This window comes from Pituophis catenifer, unplaced genomic scaffold, assembly GCF_029215685.1.
Source record: "Pituophis catenifer annectens isolate HBS135680 unplaced genomic scaffold, rPitCat1.0.hap2 SCAF_1, whole genome shotgun sequence".
NCBI classification, from domain to species: domain Eukaryota; kingdom Metazoa; phylum Chordata; class Lepidosauria; order Squamata; family Colubridae; genus Pituophis; species Pituophis catenifer.
Genome location: NW_027256881.1, coordinates 3,017,827 through 3,035,455, shown reverse-complemented (window position 1 = coordinate 3,035,455; position 17,629 = coordinate 3,017,827). Strand labels below are relative to the sequence as shown.

The following is a 17,629-nucleotide window of genomic DNA, read 5'->3' as shown; positions in this document are numbered from 1 at the left end:
TCTAAATTGAAATATACCCATCAGCTTCCAAAAAGATTATCTAAAGCTTAATAATTGATTTGCTGGCTCAGGATTATTCCAGTATTCTTTTCAGCCAAGTGCTTTGGGGAGCCTGATTGTAAGTCATGGAGATGCTAAAGTTCTTTGATAATTAAAACAGTCACACAGAAATTCCCAGTAAATACCTTGTGATATTAGAGGCTAATAAATAACATCCATAATAATTATTGAATTAAATCTATGTGCTGCCAAATCATTCTGGTTCCTAGTGGATTATGACATTACATACAATGAAGCATCCGAAGGGAAGAAAGATAATTACTATCAAACATTTGAAGTAAGCAAATACATTTATCCCACAAAAGTCTATAAACCCAAAATTAGTTTTCAGGTGAAAACCAACTACAGCAACTAGGACAGAATAATTGTAACCATAATGACATCCCAAAAGCTCTACAGGAATGTTCAGTCTTTGTTAGCTTCTAGAAGGCTGTTAGCATGAAAGCCAGTCTAATTTCTAGAGGAAGGCTAACCCAAATCTTAGAGATGATGATGATGATGATGATGATGATGATGATGATGATGATGATGATAATAGACACGACCAAGTTGCTAAATTAATCCACTGGTCATTATGTAAAAAACACCACTTTCCTGTATCCAAAAAGTCATGGGAACATAAAGTAGAAAAAGTTACAGAAAATGAGAAGGCTTTCAAATACAGACGGATAGTCATTTGGAACACAACACGCCAGATATCACAGTTGTCGAAAACAGAAATGGACAATTTATTGACATTGCGGTACCAGGAGATGCCAGAGTCGAAGAGAAAGAACTGGAAAAAAATCATGAAATATTGTGACCTGGCCATTGAAACTACGTGATTATAGATGAAACATGTAACAGTGATACCCATTATCATCGGGACACTTGGTACCATGTCCAAGAATTTTATAAAATACATCAACAAATTGCAGATTCCTACAATAACATCAGCAGAATTGCAAAAAACTGCGCTACTTGGAACATCGTACATCTTAAGAAGGGACGCTGGCAGCAACCCGTATCAACCATTAGCACCAGTCAATGGTAACTGAGTTTCATGTTACCATTGACTGGTAACCTTGACTGGTAAAGTTTCATGTTACCATTGACTGGGAAACCCCCCCTCCCCCCCCCCACTTTTCTAGCTTTTTTAGTTTTTTAAATTGTCAATGTGTTTTAGTTTGAATGTTTAAAATTTTGGGGCCAAAGTCATGAAATTCTTCTAAAAAATTTAAATTTTGTATTGGTGTGTGTTTTAGTTTTGGCTGTGCACCACCCTGAGTCCTCTAGGAGAAGGGCGGTATACAAATTGAATAAATAAATAAATAAATAAATAAATAAATAAATAAATAAATAAATAAATAAATAATGTTAAATGAATAAAAGAGATAATAATAATAATAAAAAACTCTTTCTAGCCTGAGCCTTCCTCATTTCCCCCAAATGGGACACCGCTCTTCTCCCAGAATGATGCCCTTAGCTTAGACAGAACCATATTCTTTGGGGTCCTGGGTACTTTCTGAGCTTGGTTGGTCAGTAATTAACACTCAGACAATTAGAAATTAACACCAGGATTAGCACCAGACCAACAATCAAGCAGTAAACAATATCCCAATCAAGGAACAACCAACTAAAACAAACAAACAGTAAACAACAGCCAAAGCAAAGAACCATCTAAGGGCACTCCCATGAACACTGACGATGCAAGCGGAGAGCAAGCCGCACTCCCTCTTCTATCGCTGATGATGTAGCCTAGTTTGGTAATGAAACATCTTCAAGAAAACAGCCAAGCTAGGAGAGCACCAAGGACCCCACAGTTCAATGCTGAAGTACAAATATCCTTTTCCATCGACTGTCATAGGCATCACAGGCTAACTACAAAGTGCTTGTTTGCAATTATTTAATTTGATTATAAATTGTGACTATTCCGAGGAACTGAAGTCTTACAATATTTTTTTTACCATTTACTTAAAACAATTTACTTGTTAATCGTTCACGATAAAAAAAACAGTGATAAATGATATATACTTGGGTGATAATTTTTTGTTATGGGCTCGTCAGGCAGAGGTCCACCCATAACACCAACCAGGATAGCTTCTAAATGAATGGAGGTTGTTAGGCCCTAGAATTCCTAGTTAACAAACTGGAAATTTCAGTTCCAGTAGAGCTATAGAAGACCAGTAGTAGTTTAGCGCATTTTTAAATATATTTTCCTACACTTAAAGAATGTTTTTTTTTTTCCTTGAATGCAATGTAGAAGGAAGTATTCTGCTACATCAAATGGCTTATGTGAAGAGGAGACAATTGAGAAAATGGGATTTTGGGACTTCGTTGAAGCTGCACAGAGGGCCAATTGCACATGTTCCAGGTAGGAGAACTTGATAGGTGAAAACAGGCAGAGGCCTTTTAGGGTCCATTGTATGAATATATTTTACTGATGAATATATATTATTTTTTCTTTATGTACACTGAGAGCATATTCCGTGTGTGTCCAATCACACTTGGCCAATAAAGAATTCTATTCTATTCTATTCTATTCTATTCTATTCTATTCTATTCTATTCTATTCTATTCTATTCTATTCTATTCTATTCTATTCTATTGTAAAACAGTAAGAAGCTAATGGCTTGCCAGCACGATTGGTTTAAATGTGTCACTTTCTCAAAGTAAGATATGAGACAAACAGGTAGCTGGCGACTTATGACGACAATTGAGCCCAAATATTTCTTTACTAAGGAGGACAGTTGTGAAGTGAGTTTTGCTCCATTTTATGACCTTTCTTGCCACAGCTGCTAAGCGAATCGCAGTTGTTGTTAAATGAATCACGTGATCGCTAAGCGAATCTCGCTTCCTCCATTGACTTTGCATATCAGAAGGGAAGGTTACAAATGGTGATCATGTGACCCCGTGCAGCCGCCCTAAAAATACATGCCAAGCTGCTGAATTTTGATCACATGACCACAGGGATGCTGCAACATCAGAACTGTGAAAACTGAACATCAGTTACTTTTTTCATCACTGTTCTAACTTTGAATGGTCACTGAATGAATGGCTGTAAGTCGAGGACTACCTGAAATCAGCCAAATTTTGCTGATCTCCAGAGACCGATCAGATCGGATTAGTGCCGGAATGGAAAACCATTAGAAAACTCTAGGGCTATTGACGAGACTGGGAGGTTGAAAGCCTCTCTGAAAGAAGGCCGTGGCAAGCTACTTGTCTATACAGGTAGTCCTCGAATTACAACAGTTCATTTAGTGACTGTCCAAAGTTACAATGGAACCGAAAAAAGTGACCTATGACCGTTTTTCACATTTAATGACCGTTGCAGAATCCCCATGGTCACATGATCAAAATCCAGACGCTCGCATACTGACTCATTTTTATGACGGTTCCACTATCCTGGGGTCATGTGATCCCCTTTAGCGACCTTATGGCAAGCAAAGTCAATGAGGAAGATTGACTTAATAATTTTCTTACTAACTTAATAATTACAATGATTAACTTAGCAACTGTGTCAAGAAAGGTCGTAAAATGGGGCAAAGCTCACTTAACTAATGCTTCGCTTAGCCACAGAAATTTTGGGATCAATTTTGGCCGTAAGCCGAGGACTACTTGTAGTTGCCAAGTAAGCTACGTGAGCTTGCCCGTGAAATGATAAAAAGTTGAACTTGATTCAGATGAAATTGTGTATTTGTCCTCATTTATAATCTCTATTTAGTTACTGCTTTTTGGATGCCTCCATCTAGATTCTTTCCCATCAGACGGTTACCAGTAGTCCTCGGTTAACGATCCTTCAATCAGAGACCGTTTGAAGTGCCAAACACGGAGACTTCTGATGGGTCCTTGAAGTTGCAACTGTCGCAATGTCCCCACGGTCATGTGATCATAATTTTTGGTGCCAGCAGGCATTTACAATGGTGAAAGTCACATGATCACCATTTCCTATTTTCGCTGCCAGCCACCAATAAGACACATCAGTGGGGAAGCCAAGGTAGCAGGAGGTTGCAAAGGGTTGTGACACCACACCTAACAATCACAGCTAGAACTGCTGGAAATGCTCTCATAAATCAGTGGGGTCCAGTGACATTGCACTTTATAATGATGTTGGGTATCGAGAACTCAACGACTGCGTTCTCAATCCCAATTACTGTCATAAACTCAGAACTACCTGTACAGATAGTCCTCGAATTATGACCACAATTGAGCCCAAACTTTCTGTTGCTATGCAAAATAGTTGCTAAATGAATTTTGCCTCATTTTACAACCTTCCTTGCCACAGTTATTATGTGAATCTCTGCCGTTGTTAAGTTAGTAACACCGTTGTTAAGTGAATCTGGCTTCCCCATTGACTTTGCTTGTCAGAAGGTCGCAAAAGGGGATCGCACGACCCCGGGATACTGCAACCGTCATAAATTTCTGAAAGTATCATAAAGCATCTGAATTTTTATCACATAACCATGGGGATCATACCACAGTCATAAGTCTGAAACTACCGTGTTTCCCTGAAAATAAGACCCTGTCTTATATTTTCTTTGAACCCTGAAATAAGCACTTGGCTTTATTGCCATGCGCTCAAAAGCCTGATTGGGCTTATTATCAGGGGATGTCTTATTTTGGGGGAAACAGGGTAGTCATAAGTCACTTTATTCAGTGTAACTTTGAACAGTCACTAAACGAATGGTTGTAAGTCAAGGAGTAATCTGTAGTAATAAATAACTCTTATCAACCCACAAGGAAGGAAGGAAGGAAGGAAAGGAAGGAAGGAAGGAAGGAAGGAAGGAAGGAAGGAAGGAAGGGTATTCGACAGCCCCTTCTCTTCCTGTTTTGTTTTGGTTTTAAATCTCTTTATGACGCAGGAGTGCAGCTGGGTAATTTTAGACACTGGATTTCATGCTCTGACAAGGCCCCTAAGGGCGACCCTGCATCGCTTTGTTAAGAAAAGGCATATTTATACTGAAAGGAATAAAATGAGTGTCTGTAATTATGTACATTTCCAGCTGGCTGCCCTCTGACTATATTAGATATGTAAAGAAGAAGAAAGAGAGAGAGAGAATGCTGTGGTGAGCAGTCAGTCCCAGTTGGCCCTGTCATGTCCTTTTCTGTCACTTACTGACGTCAGGCCTGTTTGCTGCTGCACCTGTCGTCTACCACTCTGACCGGGTTCATGGAACCTGTGAAACCCGAAACCTGGGTTAACAAAACACAGTTGCTATGTTCACATTACATGCAATATGCCCCTCCTTCCCCAAATAAATGGATTAATGCGGTGGCCTGGTTCATCAAGACATTTTAGTCGAGTCCATGTGCAGTATTGTGCACATGGCTCTAGGTGCTCTTTCATATTTTGGGGGGCTTTCTTTACTGCACGGCTGTCAGGTGGGAACAACCAGATCCACACAAGTATAAATTAATTACAGGTAGTTCTCGACTTACAAACACAATCGAGTTCTGCCCCATTCCACGACTTTCCTGGCCACAGTTGTTCAGTGAATCACGGCAGTGGTTCAGTTAGTAACATGGTGGTAAAGTGAATCTGGCTTCTCCATTGACTTTGCTTGTGAGAAGGTCGCAAAAGGTGATCACGTGACCCGGGACACTGCAACCGTCATAAATACACACCACTTGCCAAGCATCCAAATTTTGATCAAGTGACCATGGGGATCCTTGCAAGGGTCGTGAAAAATGATCATAAATCATTTTTTCAGTATCTTTGTAATTTTGAATGGTCACTAAAAGAATGATTGTAAATCAAGGACTACCTGTGCTTTATTTCTCTATGCCTATTTCACAGCAATCTTCTCCGACTGGCACTTTGCCCCATGGAAAAAAAACTAGATAAAGTTCAAAGGCATTCAAGGGGTATTGAACCGTGCCCTTTTGTGACTATCGATTCCAGACTAATTCCCTACTTGACTCCTTCTCCCAAGTGGGACAATCTCTCTCCGAAGGGCCCTTCTCTTTGGCCTACTGTCTGGTCCTACCTACCTTGTAGGGTATAACTTAATAGTAAATTGTGATTTGAAATATATTTGCAAAGACCAGGCATTACAGATAACCAGTATCTATAATACCTTTATATTTATGATCTGTTATAAATAAACATGTGCCTGGTCCAAATTATGACTGTTTCGCCCCATCTTCAGTTTCTCTAAATAAAGCTGATGTTGTCTCCTTATTAATGAAGAAATGGCCTCAACTCAGCTTTACAGGACTGAAACATGAGTTCAAATTTGGGAGCTTCACTACAGGTAGTCCTCGACTTATGACCACAATTGAGCCCATAATTTATGTTGCTAAGCGAGAAATTTGTTAAGTGAATTTTGCCCCATTTTACAACTATTTTTGCCACATTTGTTTAAGTGAATCCCTGCAGTTGTTAAATTAGTAACACGGTTGTTAAGTGACTCCGTCTTCCCCATTGATTTTGCTTGTCAGAAGATCGCAAAATATGATCCCATTATCCCGGGACACTCCAAGCGTCACAACTGTGAACCAAGTGTCAAGCATTTGAATGTAAATCATGTGACCATGGGGATGCTGCAAGAGGTCATAACTGAAAAAAATGGTCATAAGTCACTTTTTTCAGTGCCGTTGTAACTTCGAATGGTCACTAAGCGAACTGTTGTAAGTCGAGGACTACCTGCACGGTCAAACATTATGGTTAGTACCGCGAAGAGCTGCAAATAGGGGGAAAGCACTACATCCATTCTCTCTCCCTACTCATAGCTCTAATTAGCAGTGAAGCCAAACAGCCCTCCTGGCTCAGTGTTTACGTTTATGTATCCGTTGATTGATTTTCCTTTTGTGGCCTGTTTATTTAACTCGTGGGATTTGGCAGCTGAAAATGTGGATGACCTATATCCCGTTATCTTTCTACCTCCCTTCAGGCACAAAAGTCTCAAACCAAGACTCGCAGTTCAGCAGGGGCCGGTGCCTCCCGCCGGCCAGCAACCCCAGCCAGCGACAAAGCACAAGGCCAACGAGAAGCAAGAGAAAGGAGACAAACCCCAGAAGCGTCCCTTAACCCCATTTCACCATCGAGTGTCCATCAGCGACGAGGTTATCCTGGAGACCGACTCGGCCAATCAGCGGCTGGTAATCCCCACCACCGACAGCCAAGTGAGGTTTTCAAACCTCAGAACTAACGAGGTAGCAAAGACACCTCAGATGCACACCACGGAAATTGCGAGCTCCCCGCAGCCACCGCCCCTCAGTCCCCACCCATGCGACGCGGCGGAGGAGGGGGCAACCAAAACGCCTTCCACGCCCCAGAGCCAACATTTCTATCAAATGTCGACTCCCGATCCTTTGGTTCCTTCAAAAGCCATGGAAGATAGGATAGAAGGCTTATCCCAGAATTTCCCCGCCACGTTTCCCGACGTCGTGGAGCCCACGATGTACGTCGGGGCTGCAGTGAACTTGGAGGAAGAAGACGCAGATTCCATGTGGAAGTATTACAAGGTTCCAAAGAAAAAAGACGTGGATTTTTTGCCGCCACCGCTGCCGAGTGAAAAATTTCGGGACGAGCCTCTGGGATCTGCAGTATCGGACAATGTACCTTCAGCTACAGAGTAAGCGCACCTGAAGTTTGAGCTCAGAGTCCATATCTGTGATATTTTCAAACTTTTGCATGTCTAATTGATTCACACAATGGTGTGTGTGTGTGTGTGTGTGTGTGTGTGTGTGTGTGTATACATTGGCCTGGCCTGCATTAATTTTAGAAATATTACAATGGTACAGGCAGTCTTTGACTTAACGATCGTAATTGAGCTTGCAATTTTGGTTGTCAGTTGTGGTGGTCATTAAGCGGGTCACGACATGACTGGGCCTGATTTTATGAACTTTTTATTTTTTATGGTGGTGGTTAAGTGAATGCCACGGTCATAAAATAGCAGTAGCATTTATATGCTGCTTTACAGCACTCTGGGTGGTTTACAGTGTCAATATATACTGCTCAAAAAAATAAAGGGAACACAAGCAGAAGACATCCGAGATCTGAATGAATGAAATAGCCTTATTAAATACTTTGTTCATTACATACAGTAGTTTATACACTGCTCAGACAACTAAAGCGAACACAAAACTACTGTATGTAACGAACAAAGTATTTAATAAGGCTATTTCATTCATTCAGATCTCGGATGTCTTCTGCTTGTGTTCCCTTTATTTTTTTGAGCAGTGTATTAACAGAATAACAGAGTTGGAAGTTGGACCTTGGAGGTCTTCTTGTCCAACCCCCTCCTCAGGCAGGAAACCCTATGCCATTTCAGATAAATGGTTGTCCTACCTCTTCTTAAAAACATCCAATGTTGGAGAATTCACAACTTCTGGAGGCAAGTTGTTCCACTGATTAATTATTCTAACTGAAAGAAAATTTCTCCTTAGTTCTAGTTTGGTTCACTCCTTGATTAGTTTCCATCTGTTGATTCTTGTCATGCCTTCAGGGGCTTTGGAGAATAGCTTGACTCTTCCTTCTTTGGGGCAGCCCCTGAGATATTGCCTCCAACAATCTCCAAATTTAGTGACCTCGGAAGAATGGAAGGCTGAGTCAACCTCGATCCTTCTCAGAATCGAACTCCAGACTTTGTGCGAAGTTAGTCTGCAATGCTGCATTCTACCCACAGCACCATCAGGCAACAGAAATTTTGAGCTCAATTATGGTCATAAGTCAAGGACCACCTGTAATACCTTCTGCTTTTGTGTTATAACCCATCAATTCGGCCCTTTTTTCCCCTCACAATACATCTAGGGCATACAACCATTCTGCCTTTCTTGTTTCTGAAGGTGCAGAAACCTTTCTCTCTACCCTTAACATATTCTGAGATTTGTCTTTTTAGAGTCCTTGTAGTTTCTCTTAATTACTTTCTATCCTTTGGTTATACTTCCCTTCTTCCTTTTTCTCTGTCTGTATTTTTCTTTTTGGCAATTTAGATATCCCTGGGTATATGCACCTGTTTTTTTAATTTGATTTATATGCCGCCCTTCTCCGGAGACTCAGGGCGGCTTACAGTGCGTTAAGCAATAGCCTTCATCCTTTTGTATATTTTATACAAAGTCAGCTTATTGCCCCCACAAACTGGGTCCTCAATTTACCTACCTTAGAAAGGATGGAAGGCTGAGTCAACCTTGAGCCTGGCAAGATTCGAACTTACTTTAATTGCAGATTAGCTGGTGTTAAATTACAGTGCCTTGTCTGCAGAGCTATCCAGGCTCTGGTTTATTTAGATGTCTCCCATTTTTCCTTTTAATAGGAACTGTTTGTAATTGCATCTTAAATGTTTTGTTTCAGGAAGATTTTCCAGATAGCTTTTGCCTTCGTTATATCTAAACACTGGATCCAACCTACCTTATTTTTTATTTTGAGTTGATGAAAATCTATTTTTTCTGAAGTCCGGTACTGCCTACCCTTCTGATCCTTCTCTCCCCCCCCCCTTTGTAATCATAAACTCCAAGATAACACAGACACAATCTCTCAAGGTTCCAGTCACCTTTACGTAATAAACCAATACCTTTTGATAGCCAGACTGCTCTTCGTTGTCTCCATTAGGGAGGGAGGGGGAGAGGGAGAGAGAGAGAGAAAAGAGAGAGAGACAGAGAGAGAGGCAGAGACAGAGAATGAATATTGACTGATTTGCTTTGTTCTTGACTAATTTTTTCACTGAGAAATTATGAACTCTGTAATCCTGAGGTCCTGATGGTTGAACCATTATAATGTTGATAAAGAAAGAAGTGTACAAGTAGCCCTCGATTTACGACCACAATTGAGCCCAACATTTCTGTTACTAAACAAGACCGTTGTTAGTGAGTTTTGCCCTATTTTTACTTTCTTGCCCTAGATCCGTGATGGTGAACCTATGGCATGGGTGCCACAGGTGGCACTTGGAGCCATATCAGTTGGCACGCGAGCGTTGCCGTAGCTCAGCTCCAGCGCACATGTGTGCGCCGGCCAGCTGATTTTTGGGCCTTCCGGTCCTACCAGAAGTTGGGAAATGGGCTGTTTCCGGCCTCCAGAGGGCCTCCGGGGAGATGGGGAAGGCTGTTTTCGCCCTCCCCAGGCTCCTAGAAAGCTTCTGGAGCCTGGGGAGGGTGAAAAATGGGCCTACTGGGCCCACTATGCCATCATGTGCTAAAAGGGGGGGGCACATGCGCAAGGGTGGGATGCATTGAATTATGGATATGGGCACATGTATGGGCGATCTCGCCCCGCTCCCCCCGCTTTTGGCACGTGACGGCAAAAAGGTTAGCCATCACTGCCCTAGATGTTAAGACAGTGAACCACTGCAGTTGTTAAGTTAGTAATAGTTGAAGTGAATCCATTTTCCCCCTTGACTTTGCTTGTCGAAAGGTTGCAAAAGGTGATCACATGACCCCCGGACACTGCAACCATCATAAATGTGAGCCGGTTGCTAAGTGTCTGAATTTTGATCATGTGACCAAGGGGTTGCTGGTCCTAAGTGTGAAAACTTGGTCGTAAATTACTTTTTTCAGTGCCATTGTAACTTTGAACGGTCAATTAACGGGATTGTTGTAAGCCCAGGACTACCTGTATTAATTACCATTAAAATCAAAATGGTTTGCGACAGACTGTTGTGTGAATATGAGCCATTGCATCTCTTCTGCTTTTCTGAATCTGTACCATGTATGATTCAGGTCCGGATGGCCCATATAGGGCTGGGTCTGTCTTATAAGAGGGGAGTGGGAATGGCCGGGAGGAAGGGAGACAGGAAGAAACGACAGAGTGGTCTGTTCTTATTTGGCCCAGTCTACAGGTAGTCCTTGACTTACGACCACAGTTGAACCACAAATTTCCGTTGGTAAGCAAGACAGTTGTTCAGTGAGTTTTGGCACATTTTACAACTTTTCCTGCCACTTGCCACAACTTTTCTTAACCGTTGTTAAGTGAATCACCGCAGTGGTTTAGTTAGTGACACGGTCGTTAAGTGAATCTGGCTTCCCCATTGACTTTGCTTATCAGCAGATCATAAAAGGGGATCACATGATCCCAGGGACACCGCAGCTGTCATGAACACACACGCCAGTTGCCAAGCATCTGAATTTTGATCACTTGACCATGGGGATGATGCAATGGTCGTAAGTCTGAAAAACGGTCCTAAGTCACTTTTTTTCAGTGCCGTTGTAAGTTTGAACAGTCACTAAACAAATGGTTGAAAGTTGAGGACTACCTGTATTGTCTTTGGGGCTTTTTCGCAGTGTTAACCCCCTGCAGAATATTGGTTCTGTAATTTAATTGTATCCAACCTATTTTTTAATCAATTCCAGCTTATTCATGCTTTTAAGTTCTTCAGTACAGTAGTGGCCAAAATTGTGGAAACCTTTTGGGAAAAGTGTATTTTCTAAAACTAGCTAATGACACCACTTTATTTTGGATTAGTAGTACCATAAAACTATATATCAATGGAAAGATAATTTAATCAAGAATGTAATCAATCACTTTTATGAAGGATTTGCTAGTAGAATAGCAGTTACAGTAAAAAGAAGAAAAGTGAAACACGTAGAAAAAACAAGATCTACAAAAATGATCACCATAGAAAAAAATTAATTAAAAGTTAATACTTAGTTGGGTAACCTTTAGCATGAATTACAGCCTTACAACGCCTTCCAATGGAGTGAACCAAGCCTTTTAGTTCTGCAGCCGTTCTAATGTGAAACCAAGATGGAATGATGGCTTCTATTAACTGGGTTTTATTGCTGGGTCGCTTCTGACTAACAAGTTTCTTTAGTCAGCTGCATAAATTTTCAATTGGGTTAAGGTCTGGGCTATTCACAGGCCATTCCAGCAGTGGAATAGGATTATCTTGAAACTCCAAAAAGAAAAAAAAATGGTGTTATTAGCCATCAAACCTCAAAAATACACTTTTCCCAAAAGGTTTCCACAATTTTGGCCACTACTGTATATGTTCAAAACATAATCAATTGTGTATCTAAAATGTTTTCATGAGAACTGAAGCCATGATCAAGAAGAGGGATGTCATTCAGATTTCTTTTCTGTTCTGTTCCTTGCAGGATCACATCTTCTCTTTATTTCCATTATTCACAAAACCGACTTGACAGTTTCCTAGCAAGCTATCTATAATCTACCCCCTTTGCTAACAAATGACGAATTTAATTGTCCTTGATTGCCTCTGAATTTCAAAAGAACCGCATTTCCTTGAAATGAATTGGCAAAAAAAAAAAAAGTTCCCTTGTCTTAGAATGCTTCAGTGGTAGCTGATGATTGCAGCTGTTTGTTGCCACAGCACGATATGAAAATAGAGACAGATGAAAGGATATAAGCTTAATTATCCTTGAGGGGAGAAGTACAAGACTGTTTTTTTGTGGGATTTAAGAGTACATTTAGACAAGTAGCCTCGATTTATGACCACAATTGAGCCCCACATTTCTGTTGCTAAGTGAGACAGTTGTTAAGTGAGTTTTGCCCCGTTTCACAATCTTGCTAAGTGAATCCCTGCGGTTGCTAAGTTAGTAACACGATTGTTCAGTGAAGCTGGTTTTCCCCGATGACTTTGCTTTGTCAGAAAGTCACAAAAGGGAATCACATGACCGCGGGACACTGCAACCATCATAAATCTGAGCCAGGTGCCAAGCATCCAAATTTTGATCACGTGATTGTGGGGATGCTGCAATGGTCGTAAGTGTGAAAAATCGTCCTAAGTTGTTTTTTTTTTATTGCGGTTGTAACTTTGAACGGTCACTAAATGAACCGTTGTAAGTCGAGGACTACCTATACCTAGTTGTTTAGTTAAATCTTTTACTGATTTCACATTGGGAGTTAAAAAAGAGTCTTTTAAAAAATTCTGATTATAGGTTTTTTTTTTCTTTTGGCCATATCTGGGACACTATTAAGTATCTCATTTCCCATGATCTATTTAAAAATGTGGGGCAATTCTGATGAGACTGTATAGGAAATGCAGTGAGGTCCTTCTTCGCCTTTGTTTTATTTTAAAGCTGAAAGTAAAACTGGTAGATACTCTCCTGATTCAGTGTTAGTGTAGAAACTTCTGGTCTTTAAACCAGGGGTCTCCAACCTTGGCAACTTTAATCCTGGCGGACTTCAACTCCCAGAATTTGCCAACCAGCTTTGCTGGCTGGGGAATTCTGGGAGTTGAAGTCTGCCAGGTTTAAAGTTGGCAAGGTTGGAGACCCCTGCTTTAGACAATGAACCTAGATTGGTATTGATAGAAGAGAATATTTGTAGCTCAGAGTCCCAAAGGTGCTTTTTCAAGAGGCTACTGGACTTTTTGGTTTTTCTGTGAAGATGTTTCGCTTCTCATCCAAGAAGCTTCTTCAGCTCTGACTGGATGGCGGCGAAAGGAAGGATTTATATTCCTTGCAGACAGCTGGTCATTTGCATTCTTTGGAGAGTCATTGAGGCCACTTGGAAGTTTATCTGTGTCCTCAGAATCTGATTTAGAACACGAGTCAAAGAGGCCTTTATGACAAAATTGAGCAGCCCTCTCTCAACAGAGGGGGAGGGATACAACATCATCAATCTTCAGTCCACAATACTGAAGTTCCAAGAAGGCTCCACACCCATTTGTGCCACTCAGGTGACCCTGAAGATAAACACAGATAAACCTCCAGGTAGCCTCAATGACTCTCTAAAAAAAGGATGCAAATGACCAAGCTGTCTGCAAGGAGTATAAATCCTTCCATTCCCCACCATCCAGTCAGAACTGAAGAAGCTTCTTGGATGAGAAGCGAAACATCTTAAAAGAAAAACCAGAAAGTCCAGTTGCCTCTTGAAAAAGCACCTTTGGGACAACCATGTCCTGGATGACTGAGAATCTCTATAACCGTGTTGGCGAACCTATGTCACGTGTGCCACAGGTGGCATGCAGAATCCTCTCTGCAGGCACGCAAGCCGTCGCCCCAGCTCAGCTCCGCCGTGCATTTAGGCATGCGCACCTCCCTCCAACCAACTGGTTTTTGGGGTCTCTAACGTGCAGGGGCGGGGCGCATGCACGAGACGCGCACGCATGCGTGGGGGTGGGGTGCATGCGTGGGGGGTTACACATGCATTGCATTATGGGTATGTGTGTTCGCGCGCACTTGCTTGCCTTTGGCACTCAGTGCCAAAAAGGTTAACCATCACTGCTGTATAAACTCAGAGATTGAACTCTGTGGCTCCTTGGTGCTCTCTGAGTGCTAGTTAATAATCAGTGCTAAGCCTGATGATGTTACCTAGTTGGGTAATGAAACGTCTCCAGGAAACCCACCACACTCAGAGAGCACCAAGGACCCCACAAACCTAGATTGTTTACTGGTGGTGGTGGAATTAGACCACCAATCTCCTTAGAGTGGTCCTCCAGAAAAACTAGAGGACTGACTATAATATAGTATTTGAATACAGTCTCATTTTCAATATTGCCTTTAATCCTGGTTGTACTAACTGAGAATGTTGTGATCATAAGATGCTCAACTTTTTCAATAAATAGCATAGTTTTATACACTCTTCTCGGATCAGGTCACTCGGGGAATAACTGTGCCCCAGTGTGGAAATTCTGTGTTAATTACACTGTAATCTGCTAAATGGGGAAATCAGTCAAGTCTTCCAACAGGTTTCAGTGCTGATTCCCAAGCTGTATGATACACATCACAATTCTTTAGTAGCTTTATTGACACAAATGGAGATAGATTTTTATCTGAATACTAGCTGCTGAAAAGGAACAGAGGGGAAAAAAAGGCTACTCACTTTCTCCCTAATCATTTTGTAAGAATAGAATCTTAACTAGGATGGCCATTTTTAAAAGTATGGATTTTGATATAGTAAAATTACTGTGGCTACATTGGAGGAAATGAGTTTTGTGAACCCAAGGTGTTGTGTTATTCAAATACCGGTAGTCCTCGGCTAACAGCAATTCATTTAGTGACTGTTCAAAGTTACAACGGCACTTTAAAAAGTGAGTTATGACCATTTCTCACACATACAACTGTTGCAGCATCCCCATGGTCACATGATTAAAATCCAGACACTTGGCAACTGACTCATACTTATGACAAGTGCAGTGTCCCGCGGTCACGTGATCCCCTTTTGCAACCTTCTGACAAGCAAAGTCAATGGGGAAACCAGATTCGCTTAACAACCGTGTTACTAACTTAATGACTGCAGTGATTCCCTTAACAACTGTGGTAAGGAAGGTTGTAAAATGTGGCAAAATTCACTTTACTGTTTCACTTAGCAACAGACAGTTTTGGGCTCAATTGTGGCCACAAGTTGAGGACTACCTGTGCAAGGACATAAAAAACTTAAAACAACATTATTCTGCACATATGTAGCCAAAGAAATATTGCCTAATATTCTTAAAGAAAACTTACACACCTTCATAGAGGTTAACTATTTTTAATTCTAATGTGAGAGGATTAATATGGTATATTACTTAAAGAGCTAGATCAGAAAAAAAAAATAGACCCATAATTCTTGCTTACGATAGTAGTCTTAGACTGAGCTCTGTTAACTAACCCATTTTCTGCAGGGTGATAAATTGCTCCATATTATTGGAGCTGCTTGGTGAAAAGATGGATACAACTGTGAGTAACGCTTAACAGAATAACAGAATTGGAAGGGACCTTGGAGGTCTTCTAATCCAACCCCCTCCTCAAGCAGGAATCCCTATACCATTTCAGACAGCCATTTCAAATGGCTGTCCATTCTTTTTTTAAAAGCCTCCAGCAATGGGGCTACCCACAACTTCTGAATGCAAGTAGTTCCACATTGCTTCTTCTCTTGCAGCGGCTGCCAAAAAAAGCCAATGCAGTTCTAGGCTGCATTAACAGAGGGATAGAATCAAGATCACGTCAAGTGTTAATACCACTTTATAAGGCCCTAGTAAGGCCACACTTGGAATATTTCCATCCAGTTTTGGTCACCATGATGTAAAAAAGATGTGGAGACTCTAGAAAGAGTGCAGAGAAGAGCAACAAAGATGATTAGGGGACTGGAGGCTAAAACATAGGAAGAACGGTTGCAGGAACTGGGCATGGCTAGTTTGATGAAGGACTAGGGGAGACATGAAAGCAGTCTTCCAATATCTCAGGGGCTGCCACAAAGAAGAGGTAGTCAAGCTATTCTCCAAAGCACCTGAAGGCAGGACAAGAAGCAATGGGTGGAAACTAATCAAGGAGAAAAGCAATCTGGAATTAAGGAGACATTTTCTGACAGCGAGAACAATTAATCAGTGGAACAACTTGCCTCCAGAAGTTGTGAATGCTCCAAAACTAGAAGTTTTTAAGAAGATGTTGGACAACTATCTGTCTGAAGTGGTGTAGGGTTTCCTGCCTGGGCAGGGAGTTGGACTAGAAGACCTCCAAGGTCCCTTCCAACTCTTGTTATTCTGGGTTTTTTTTGTTGCCTTCTTAACTGTCTAATCACAATCGGATTTTGCATTTTCAACTTGTATACCTTATTGTTCTGTCTTTTTCTTTTCCCGTAGATTAATGTTGCAATATAGAAAACCTCTCAAGGTCTCCGATGAATTGATACAGCAGTACCAGAGCAAGAACCAATACCTAGCAGCTATAGTAGCTGACCAGGAGCTTGAAATGGACCCATATGCATTTGTTGATGGAGATGAAGAGTTCCCATTTCCCGATAAAAAGGACAGGCCAAACAATGACCGAGAAATTGGGAAAAAACATAAGGTAAGTGGAAAAAAAAAAATCAGGATATAAACCAGTAGGGCAGGGGTGTCAAACTCGATTTCATTGAGGGCTGCATCAGGGTTGTGTTTGACCTTGGGGGGCTAGGGGTGGGCATGGGCAGCATGACATCACTTGTGGGAGGGGGGGCGTCTGTGGTGGCCCGAGCGCTCTGCCAGCAAAAACGGGCCCTCGCAAGCTTTGTTTTCGGCTGCAACGATCTCCTGCAATCCTCTGTCAGTGAAAACGGAGCCTGGGAGGACTGCGCGCGGCCCTCCCGAGCTCCATTTTCACTGGCAGAAAATGGGCCAGTCCTTCACAGTTTCCAGGGTGGCTCCATGGGCTAGATCTAAGCACCCTGCGGGCAGGATCCGGCCCCCGGGCCTTGAGTTTCACACCCCTGCAGTAGAGTAAGCATTAATATCAAGGATCTAGGCTTCTTTTGGGGCGGGGGGACGTTTTAATGTGATGGATTACACACAACAGGAGCACAAAGTCTGTATAACTAATTCTATCAATAGAAGAGAACATTTGCAGCTCAGGATTGAGCTGTGGGGTCCTTGGTGCTGCGTGAGCTTGATAGTTTTCTTGCAGATGTTTCATGACCCAACTAGTTAACCTCATCAGTGCACCAGGTTTTGTTTAGAATGTCAAAGTTTTCTTCAAAAATACAAATAGTGACAGAGCACAGCATAGCATCTGCCTTCAAAGAGAAAAGCTGTCAGATTTGGTTCAGTTGTTAGTCCCATCTAAAATATTTATATCTCAATACAAAACGCATAGGGGCTTGGGAAGATTTGGATCAACCTGTGATCAGGATACACCCTTCTTATGGAATATGTTTCTGCTAAAAGTTTTTTTTTTTCCTTTTGTGTTCTGCTGCTAAATGATTCTGTCAGAAAGTCCCTCGTCCCTAGGTTGGTTCTCT

General features: G+C 41.6%; 1 protein-coding gene across 1 annotated transcript in view; it reads left to right on the top strand.

The window, feature by feature from the left end:
• MED13 (mediator complex subunit 13) overlaps positions 1-17,629 on the top strand; it is a 173,823-nt gene that overhangs the window by 104,961 nt on the left and 51,233 nt on the right. Inside the window, 3 exon segments of the mRNA XM_070931998.1 lie at positions 2,303-2,413; positions 6,933-7,616; positions 16,497-16,704. Of these exon segments, the coding sequence (XP_070788099.1) occupies positions 2,303-2,413; positions 6,933-7,616; positions 16,497-16,704 (1,003 nt within the window).